Here is a 12,062-nt window from a genome sequence, read left to right on the forward strand (position 1 = left end):
TGAAAAGCGCTTACCAACATATTCTTCCACAAAAGCAAGTCAAAAACATAACAAATGGCATACAATACAACTGAATACATTGATACATTTACATACATACATTTAATTTTTTTAAAAGTCATTTATTGAATAAAAATTGCTTTTCAGTAACCATTTTTTTAACCGTAATTTAAAGTGACTTACTAGTAGTTCTCTTATTGATTTTGGTATTTTATTATATATTTTAATAGTCATTATATCACAGTTTTGTTGATACAGTGTGGTTCTGCAGATGGGCAGTTTCAACATTGTGGGATCTCTTGATGTGACTTTATTTATATTCGAAAGTTTTGTAAAAAATTGTGGGTTTTGTTTAACAAATATTCCTACTTCATAAATATACATGGATGTAAGGGTTAATATTTTTAATTTTTCAAATAATGGTCTACATGTATCTGTTGGTTTTACACCACAGATAGCTCTAACACATTTTTTCTGTGCTATAAAGACCTTTTTCAACATTTCTACGCGTTACAGTCGCTGAATTACCGTTTTTGTAAAACTCAAAACACAACACACGGTCCAATACCGAAAAACGCTCTAAAGCGACTAAATTCCCAAAAGCTAGACTACCGAATGACATACCCCCGCGCCCCTCAGAATAGTTGCGTACAAGCAATAAATTACCAAAACAAATGTCACCTTTCTTTTGAAACACCTAGTATTTTGGGAAAATTCAACGAAGAAAGAATTTGTATTTAAAGCTGAAAAAAAAGATGCCATGTTTAATCTTAAAAATACTGACAGTTGTGTGCCTTATTTCAAACAATATAATATATTGACAGTACCTTTATTGTACATATTTGAAGTGTGTGTATTTATTAAAACTAATAAGAATTTACTTCCACGTCTTTCAGAAATTATTAAACGCAATCGATGTGATAATGATAAGTTATATCTAAAAAATTTAGTACAAAACTTATGCATGACAGTATATTATGTATGGCACTAAAAATCTATAATAGAATACCAAAATCTGTAAAAAAATCACCAACTAGTATATTTAAGTACAAATAAAAAAATTCTTAATGGAGAAATGTATGTGAATTCTTTAATAATAAAATTTGACATAACGAATATTTATTTATATTTATTACCATTATTATGACATTGTTCTTTTATTCTTGCCTGACAACTATTATTATTATTTATTTAAATGTATTTTGTATGACATTAAATTGATATATAATTTTGAACTGTCTGTGTAAACATATTTTTGTATGCCGTACAGGCTAAACATGTTGAATGAGATTGCATTGTTAACATCTGCATGTATTTATACACATGTATTACAAATAAATAATTTGCATATCATGTTCTGAATTTTGCACATGATATACAAATATACTTGACATAATGGTATAATCTTAAGATAAAATGTGTTCCATTGACCACAAACAATCTCATGAACTAAAATATTTAGCTAGACTACCCTCATTAGGAATTATAGTTACAGGAACTTTGTTTGTGGTATTTATATGTTTGAAGTATTTTTTGCCCAAATCCTAATTAGTACTTTTAATGAAATGACATTTCATATTATATCATTATTATTTTTTATTTATCTTTATTATTTTTAAATAATTAACTAAGACTATTATTAACCTATTTAATAGGTAGTATTTTTTATTTTGAACAGTCCTATCCTAAGATATGTAACTATTTTAAAGATTTCCGCAATAGGCAAGTTTTAAGGTAAAATGAAAACAAAAATAAAGTAAACTTTTCCTTTCATACTAATTATGTGCTCTGTTAAATAAAAATTTGTAGTTTCTTTAAATTTGTGTGATAAAATTGAAATTTATAGTTACGTAATTACTTTACTTTCTGTTTTTAATTGCGTGGCATTTTCAAATAAAACATATGGTAACCCTGATGACGTCAATTGTCAATTTTAGAAAGTTGTCTATTAATATAGAGTGATGTACACTTTTTGGTACTTGAAATTAATGAAATCTCTTTGATTCCACCTTGAAAATATCAAAAGTGTTCATTCCATTATGTTTTCAACCTGCAAAATTGCAATGGGTTCGTAACCCGTGTGTGACGTTTAATTTTATTTATTTATATGGAATATAAATTGTACATTTGTATAGTGTTAATAAGTATAACAATTGTGTTTATTTTTACCAATATTTTAAATATTGTTCATGATTAAGAAATAATGTCCTTCGATTACTTGCCTGTGGCTGAAGACGAAAACGAAGAACCCATAGAATTACCTATCGAAGAAGATGGAACGTTAATGTTAACAACGGTGTCTGCGCAATTTCCTGGGTGTTGTGGCCTAAAGTATCGACATCCTGAAACGAAAACTATCAGAGGTATCCGATTAAGAGATGGTAGATTATATCCTCCTCCCGAAGGATGGGGCAATCATCTTTACATTTGCAGTTTTCCTAAAGAAAATAAACGTAAATCTGGCGAAAACTCTGAAACATCTTCGATAAAAAACAAGAGAAACGATAATCTATGTTCAGATTTAATCGTGTTGGGCTTACCATGGAAAGCAACAGAACAAACTGTACGAGAGTATTTCGAAAAGTTTGGCGAAGTATTAATGGCGCAATTAAAAAGGGATCCAAAAACTGGAATGTCTAAAGGGTTTGCTTTCATTAGATTTGCGTCATATTCATCACAGATGAGAGTATTGGCACAGAGACACATGATAGATGGCCGATGGTGTGATGTTCGAATACCTAACTCCAAAGAAGGATCAGTCACTTCCATGCCATGTAAAGTGTTTGTGGGTCGCTGTACAGAAGAATTGACAGCTAATGATTTACGGGAATACTTTTCTCAATTTGGCGAAGTGACAGATGTCTTTATTCCAAAACCTTTTAGAGCTTTTAGTTTTATAACGTTCTTGGATCCAGAAGTAGCACAAAGTCTATGTGGTCAAGATCACATAATTAAAGGTGTATCAGTGAATGTATCCAATGCGTCACCTAAGCAAAATAAGAGTGGTGCAAACCAAAGGAATTTACCAAGCAGAAACTATGAAGAGGGGCATCCACACAATACTTCAAACAATAATTCATGGAGTAGCCGTAATATGGATATGGTCAACATGCAAGCACTAGGTATGTCTGGTCAGCATGGCCAAACTGCAGTAGCTGCTGGTGGAGGACAGGCACAGGGTGGTAGTATGCCGCTAGGCATGGGAGGATTGCCTGTCAACCAAGCTCTTGTAGCAGCACTCAATCAAGCAGCTGGTTGGGGGCTAATCAACAATATGCCATCTGGGGGCTCTGATCAGGGGCCTTTTGCGGGTCCCACATCTTCTGCTCCTCCAGGGCCACCCAACATTCTTTCATGGATGCAACAAGGTAACTCGGCACAGGGACCTTCTAGTCAGTGGGGACAAAGACACCAGTCCCAAGGCCACTCTGTTTGATCCAATATCTGATTCAACAAGCTCATGATAATCACTGTGATTGTAGCAACAATTAGATAAATTATCATTATGTTTTATCTGCAACAATATGAATGGGATGTTTTGTCAATAAGAGTGGTATATCTATGTTTGCTACAGATGTTATTAATTTATTATGGAATTGCTTTTGTGTTTTGTTGATTTTCTTGAAACCTATATTATTATTATTATGATAAAGTGTATACATATAAAATGTGGAACATATATGTTTCAAATCATAGATACATGTCCTATTAATAGGAAAATAATAAAAAAGTAATAATAGATATTGTTGTGCTTTTGTTTACACAAAATTTTGAAAAATAATTTTTAAATTATTTATTCACAATATAAAACATCACAAACTTCTATGCTTTTATTGGATTACTAAATTTTCTGATGTAATATTAAAAAGTGCCCAAAAACTTACTCATACACATAATTACATAACAAATATATACTTATGTAAAAGTACATTTAACACTTTAAAAGTACTGAGAAACATGTCCAGGTAACAGGTTAAATTGAATTGAGGACTTGGTTTAGGATGATAGTGGGTGATGTTATTATTTTCTTCATAAAATAAATCATAGTTGATCCATTCATTGCTGCATTATGCATATAAATTTGTAGAGTATAAAAATAATTGTTGCTGATTACTACTCAATTAATTGAGGGGAGAGGGACTATATTGTGTATTATGTACTTATGTAAAATAAAACAATATTATTGTATATAATCAGTCTTTTATCTGTAGGTACAAAATGAAATCAAGCTGCATTGTCAAAGCCTATTCAGTCACAGCCTTATAAATAAAGACCAATTTATTAGGTGGGATGAGATCCCATTAACTATTATTGTACACAATGAATGGATTAAGTATCCAAGTAAATATTAATAGTTTTAATGACAATATGTCAAATATTTTGTTTATATAATAATTTTTAGAGTCAGTCTGAAATATTTTCAAATCACATTTTTTATTTATTACGTACATATTTATCAGCATCAGAAGCTTTTTTTTAAATAACAATTGCAATATTTTTAACTAAATACACAATGTAAATATCTTTATGTTCTAAATATTTGCAAGTAAATAATGAAGGGATTCATAGATATAATACATTTTGGTTTAGATTTGCCATAATACTATTTATTTTAAAACAACTACATCTAATGAATTTAGATGAATTATAATTTGTACATTAATGGGTATATGTTTCTTACAACAGGCTGTTAAAAGTTCATACCTGTATTGTAAAAATAGAAATCTATTGTATTGTTATGATTGTTTATCAAATAATGTTGTTTATTATAAATTTATTGTGTGTTTCCTCTGGTGGATGTGGACATGAAATTGAAGACAGATGTCTATTTTTGTCAATATAATGATTAGAATATATTTGTGAGTAAGCATTGTGGGATTGTTTATTGAATGGATAGGTAGACATAAATTATACACAGTAGGTACTTGACATGTACACAATAGCCACTGTATATTTTAGAACAATTTGAAAGTGTGGGTTTAAACAAATTCAAGACTGAACAATGTTCAAAGAAAGAATTATTAAAACAGTAGTAATTATAATTATTAGGTCACCAATATTATGTTTAATGCAGTGAAATAACTATTGTAAATGTAACTGAATAACACATTTAAAAACAAAACTTGGCTTAATATTTTTATTCTTTTCAATTCCTAAATTTAAAAATAAATCCATTTCAGTAAATTTATATTTATTAATTAGATTTTATATAATAAGCACTTGTACCTTAAAATTGTTGAACATATATTTTGAAAATCACCATCCTCAGACCAATAACAAATTTGTTAATGATTACCAACTTCATTTGCTTGCATCATTCAGTTAATGAACATTTTGATTACTTAAAATTTAATAAGATTAAAATAAGTAAACAATAGATTCAGTATGAATCCTGGGATCTGGGCCTGAGACATTGTAAGGCAGTAGCCTAATAATTATAGTAACTTCACTGTTCTGAAAATTTTCAGTGACTACATACCTATTAGTCTTTAGTGAAAACCATATTCGGTAATTCTGCTAAGCGACTAGTACCTAGTTATACGTTATTGTGGTGTTACTATAACTACAAGTACAACATACAGAAAATGTCATTAGTTTTGATATAATAGATAGATACGAAATATATATATCACATATATTTATTTCTCTTACATTGTATTTTGTGTATGAGGTGAAACGGAAATGATATAACCATATGAAATCCGGGGATAATTTTAGATAATTCGTGAATGCTTACTCTAAGCAGTAAACATAATATGAAAATAATTATTGGCTTATCCTTTCGTTCATACAAATTGTGTGGACATGTGATCGGGTGTAGCAGGTTTAAACATTATTTTATACAAAGTTTAATGTATAGACAAGCTGTATATAGGTGTAATAAATATATTTCAACCTATAATATGTTATACGTTCGTGAACATACCTTATACCGTTTCCGTTACACCCTGTATATTTAATTTATTAGGAACTTTAATTTTTGTTGGACTAGGTACCAAGAGCTTAAATTATACTTATAAAAGTATGGAATTGCAATTAATTTTCTTTTACGTGGATGTTTTTGCTTGATTTGTTTGTTATAATAACTTATACAATTTGGCCATTTGTTGTTTGGTTCTAATTTATATGCATGTTGGTATAATGTATAAATTTTGCGTGACTTGTGTAGTAACTATTGAAAAATTAATTTTGTTAAATTTTAACATAATAAGTCAATTTGTGTCGCCAATATATTAATTGATGTATACTATGATGTCCATTCGTATGCAAAAATAAACTAGGTAGGTATGGGTAGGTACCTACTTATTATAGTAAATAAAACAAAAAAAATGAAAATTTAAGTTCTCAACTAAATGCAAGAGAATGACAAAACGATTTAGATAGTAGGATGCACCAAGATCAATACCAGTTTCACAAAGTTCTAAAATATTTACCTAGTTGAGTATTGGAGTCATATTATATGAACATAAAATCAAATTATTATAGTAGCATTGGGTATAATTATGAAATTAAAATACTGTTTTATTCGAAGTAGGTATTAGACGCGTATAAGTTATAAATGACAAGTACTCGTAATGGAAGCAAATAATTATACGTATTATTATTTTAAATGTGAAATACACAAGTAATATAAAATATGCACCAACTTAGCTATCATAATATTAATTTAAAAAAATAGTGCATAGTCCAAATTGTTGTTTATCGGTTCAATCATATTTCAACTGCCAAGTCTCATCTACATAAATAGGCCTAAAGTTCTATAAAAAAAACTGCCATTCTATAAGATCAAATCTAGGAACAAAATTTTAATAATAGGTACAATTCTGTAGAAGCCTATCAGATTAACAATGATTTCCCGTAATAATAGTATTTACATATTAATATTACAATTTAATAACAGTTTCTAATTAAATAATTTTATTTGTAACGACATTTATTTTTATATTTTATTACAAAAATAAAAACTACAGTAAATAATTTAAGTAAACTGACAGAAAAAGCTGTCTTTCATTATTTAGTACTTACATTTATCGCGATTGTGGAGATTTTTTTATAAAGTATCTGGCAGGTCATTTGACTTTTCATTAATGTATTGTCTTAAAATAGGTATGTACCTACCTTGCAACATAATAAATATTACATTACCAATTTATAATTACGTGTCTATTAATAGACATTGACTTCAATGCTGTTTGATTTCTATTTTATAGTTTAAAATAAATTTTTAGTGCTGAGGAATGGGCGCACAAGAGGGGTATCTTGGGCGTCACAGTATATTTTGTAGAGGGTCACAGTGAAAAATAATATTCTTAAGAGCCAAAATATATATAAAACATGTAGATACAAGACGAGACAACCATTTGAATAGAAACAAAAAAGATATAATATCAACATTCTTAAATTTAGCCAGACGTTATGCCCACAAAGAAGTTTCAATATATTTGTGTTTAAAATTTGATAAATTTCAAAGGTACACAGTACACAAAGGACACTTTGTCACATTTTATTTAAAATATATCACTACGAAGCTATCTATTGATTTGATACCTGTAGTTTATATGTTTTTGTTCATTAAAAAACTATAAAGTTAAAAAAAATTATAGGTACAAGCATTGCTCTGAAATTCACTGGACAAATACATTTATTTAGTCATTATTGAATTCCAATAATTAGATCATGACAGACATCGATCTGGAATTGCGCACTTCCATAAAAAATAGAAATAACTTGAAGTCCTAGTATAATGGCTGTTTCATTAAATTAGTGTCATGCTATAAAATAAACAATTTTAACTATTAACTATGATTATAATCTCAGCATTCCCAAGTGTAAGGACACACGTCTCCTGAAACCACTCTACTGACACGCCATTTAATAAAATCTTATACCTGACAATATAGTTTGAATTTCTATATTAGGTATAGGATTACTTTTTAAATTGCCAATTTCTAAAGTAAAACCAAGATGTCTCGTGGAGTTATGTGCCCACCGCCATCTTCCCTGCGCTTTTCCATAGCAACATTTAATTGATCTATTCGTATTTTACCTATTTATTTTGTCTTTTACAGTTTTTTTTTTTTTTTTATGTTTAAAATTGACAAAACGCAATCATGAATAAGAGCAGCACTTGTTGTTTTTATAAATTTAATTCAATGATATGTTGACCCGATTACATACCTACTTAGCAATATAAACTTTAATTGTTTGAACATAGCGGTTATATTTAAAGCGTTGGTACCTAAGAAAATAGTGAGAACCCAAGCAAGCGTCTAAGTAATTTACTAAAAATAATTTAAAAAATCTATAGAATTTTATGCGTATGCGTGTGAATTTGTTCTGATAAGCAGCGATTAGGAAAAATTCATAGTCTTGAACATTAAAAACGCGAAGTAGAGTGAGCCAAAAATTTTTAATATATTTAAACCATTATTTATTTTTCTATTATAATAACCTGAGGTTACCTACACATATAAAGGACTTTTTTGTCGTCATTTATTACAAACGGTTTAATTTTTAAATTGTAGGAGGTGGGTTGATAAAGAATGTAATATCATTCTTATCTTTTTTTAATCATTAAAAGAATACCTACCTATATATAAAAGTGTGTCCACAAAAGGTTTTTTATGATATAATACACGTAACAAAACGGCATATTAGACAATAAAATCAAGGAATCAGTGTGAATTGCCCGTTTACCTTAAAGATTAAAATAAAATACGTTATGCCATGATTTGTAACATTTAGCTCAATGCTGGTTTTTATTAATCTTCACTGAATACCAAAACTGGTTAATATTGTGCAGTAATACGAAAAGTACAAATACGCATGCAACATAATTGCTAGATAACCACCTTGATTAGTATCTGAACGATTATTTAAGGTGCTCTACGTCATTACTCTTAAAAAGAGTGGTGAAATGAATGTAAGAGATGAGTGTAAAGAAAAGAATTCTTCGTAAACTAGAGATAATTATTGTCGGAGTCTATTTAATGTCTGTGTGCATTGGTGTGGTGGTTAGTCGTGTATTTGATGTTTGGCATAATTTATTGTACATACCACATAGTAGCAATGATCGATAAAATGTGGCGTGAATTTAAATCCTCCATAAGAACTTCTTTGGTAGATTTTTCGTATGTTTAAGGTGTCTATAATATAATCTATTATTTTGATGTATACATGGATATCAACATTAGAATATATCTACATAAACATATATACATACATATATGGCTATTTTTACATGAGTAAAAGCAGATTAATCCGATGTAGTTAACGAGTAACGTATATACCTACATTTTATTGTTTCCACTGGATGTTCTCCGAGAGTATGTTCATAAAGTCATTATTATATTTTAAAATTGCTATTATAGGATACCTGTCCAAAATATTAATATATACCTACTATTATTTAACTTCCCCCTAACTAAATCATGTTTAAAATTATATATATGTGCTTTATTTACACTACCTTTAATCATTCCGAATTGTTCATCAATAGCCTGTATAAATCAATATTAATTTTATTCCACCAGATAAAAAAAAATACAAAGCGTTCGAATAATTTATATTTAAAATAAAAATATGTACCCAAATAACACAGTTTTAATAAGTGTGTAATAATATTAATAATCTAACTCCGGTGTATTTAAATTCTTATGCATGAACTTCAACAAAGTATAACAATCTTATGAATCTGTTTATCCAATGATACATGATACATTGTCTAATGGTACCTAATGTCTGGTATGGTGTTTCAGGAAAACAATAGTTCAGTCTCGATAATTACTTAATATGTTTCCTTTAAAGGATTATATTAATATATTTGAGTTCAGTTTTCAGGAAGGAACTTTTATAAGTAGGTACCTTATCCGTCCGTTTAATTTGTAACTAACTGACCCGACAGACATCCTGTCCTAACGTCAATGCGAACTCTTGTTGGATACGAGTATATCACTTTAAAGCATTAAATATGAACGCATGCTTACTTCTTTCTGCACTTTAACTTTATAATGTCATGACAAATACATAAACAATTATAACATAAACGAAGGTACAAGTGGTGTTCCAAGTGATGTGCTTACCAACTAAATATACTTAGTGTGTGTTATACCTGGTTATACAAAGACTTCGTTACGATCTTATTCTTGTAAATTAACTACGCCTCTAGCGGATAGTTTTGGAAACTCAGATTTCCATACAAACTTGTCAATGTGAATGTGATCACTCTGTTGTATTCATTTCATTTTTATTTACTTAGATTTATAATTAAATCTTCGGTAAATAGAGTTGGATTAATACTTAAATCATTAGTTTTAAAAAAACTGTCATTATTAAAGGAATATGGTTGTTGCTGAGATCTATGTAAAAAAATATTTTAATTTTATTTATTCAAATCTATAGAGAAAGCGAAAGATAATGGCTATGCAATCCTAACTCTATCGCCTTGTACAAATCGAACTGCCACGATCAATAGTAACCGTAGTACGTACCTAGGCATGAGAAAACTATAAGTGTAGTTTACTGGAATGCATTCTAATTCCAAGTTGGGATTGCATAGTCAATCGTTGTGATTCTTATGTAATATGATTATTACTTTTCCCACAAGATAATTGTCTGTCTATTACATATTTTAATACTTGAAAAAAAAATGTATTTAGATTTGTCAAATTGTAATTATCCGCAGTACCTACCTATCCAGAAGGAGCAAAATAGGCTTTCAGAACCTACTTTTGTTGGTATCTAATTCTAATGTTTGATAATTAGCCATGACGCCAATATAGCACTGTTTCACCCTAAATGACTAAATACAATTAAATACCTACTCGTTTTACTACAAACGATCTTTTTGCACTTGGTGAATATGCACACCTCGTTATTTGTTGCTCCGTGATGTTAAAATTACTAAATATCTATGTGCTAGGCAGATTTTACATGTAATAAATGATTGTACATTATTTGAGTGTGAATAATGAATACTTATTGACATGAATTCATGAAATAAAATTTATTTAGCGTTGCAATTTTGTTTTATTTCTTCTTCTTTTCTTTAATGGCAATCGGTGGTTTTTTTTTCACGACCGTTTCTGCCAACGTAATTTTTTTTATGCAACTTAGGCAACAAGCTGATGGCCCACCTGATGGAAAGTGTAACCGTTAATAACCGTTGCCTATAGACATGAGCAGTACTATGGACATAACAGAGTATACTGTTTCGCCCATAATACCTCCGATGCGTTGCCAATCCTGAGGACTCAGGTGTTATTCCTCTGTATCCTGTAAATTCATTCGTCATGTATAAGAGGCTCGTACTGATGGTGAAAATTACATCTGTAGGACTCGTCTAATTTTGGACTTTTTGGTATAAAAAAAATCGATATTAAGACCAATTCTGAAGCATCTCCCAACCATTTCATTTCATTCCATGTCTATAAACATCTCCCAACTTTAGAGATAGATTTAAAAAAAAGGCGCCTAGATTACAAAAACTGTGATTTATACATATAAGAATATCTATACAATTGTTATTTGAAACTAAAGTAGCCACTTTACACGAATCATAATAGAGTTCATTCCGTTTGTATAATATCTAGAGTATATTTTCATAAGCGGCCCTTGATATCACGTAACCAGTTTACGATATCGGATAATTATTCGATATTTGCTATCGATCTTTACATTTGACATGTTTTGTTTTATCAAGCAAACATTACAGTCTCTGCAGTGAAGAAACTAAAATTACAATTAAGAATTAGTTATTAAGTCTATATCTACTGTCACTTTGTGATCAACAAATAGCGTTGATTATCAGACAAAAATGTACCTATCTAACGATTGATCACGCATCCTTCCTTTCCGTGGGTGTCGTAAGAGTCAACTAAGGGAACTTAATGGTTGAAGGAAAGGTAGCAGTATCCCTTCAAAAACATCACCAAATCTAACTAACTTAACTTGCCAACGCACCTGCCAAACGTAAGCCACGTTTACTGGCAAAATCTTTTCAGCAGTGGACAGTTAAGATAAATTGTGCTACGTAATTTCATACGCTTAATACTTAATAATAT

At 29.5% G+C, this 12,062-nt stretch overlaps 1 protein-coding gene across 1 annotated transcript; it reads left to right on the forward strand.

Annotated features, from left to right (window-relative positions):
• The first annotated feature begins 1,957 nt into the window (after nt 1–1,957).
• LOC113517305 (TAR DNA-binding protein 43-like) lies at nt 1,958–11,021 on the forward strand. Its single transcript, XM_031912257.2, has one exon. It carries the CDS (start codon nt 2,204–2,206, stop codon nt 3,434–3,436), a length of 1,233 nt encoding a protein of 410 aa, XP_031768117.1. The 5' UTR covers nt 1,958–2,203; the 3' UTR covers nt 3,437–11,021.
• The last annotated feature ends 1,041 nt before the right edge of the window (nt 11,022–12,062 follow it).

This window comes from Galleria mellonella, unplaced genomic scaffold (assembly GCF_026898425.1).
Source record: "Galleria mellonella isolate WM207_F2 unplaced genomic scaffold, CSIRO_AGI_GalMel_v1 utg78, whole genome shotgun sequence".
Taxonomy (NCBI): Eukaryota; Metazoa; Arthropoda; class Insecta; order Lepidoptera; family Pyralidae; genus Galleria; species Galleria mellonella.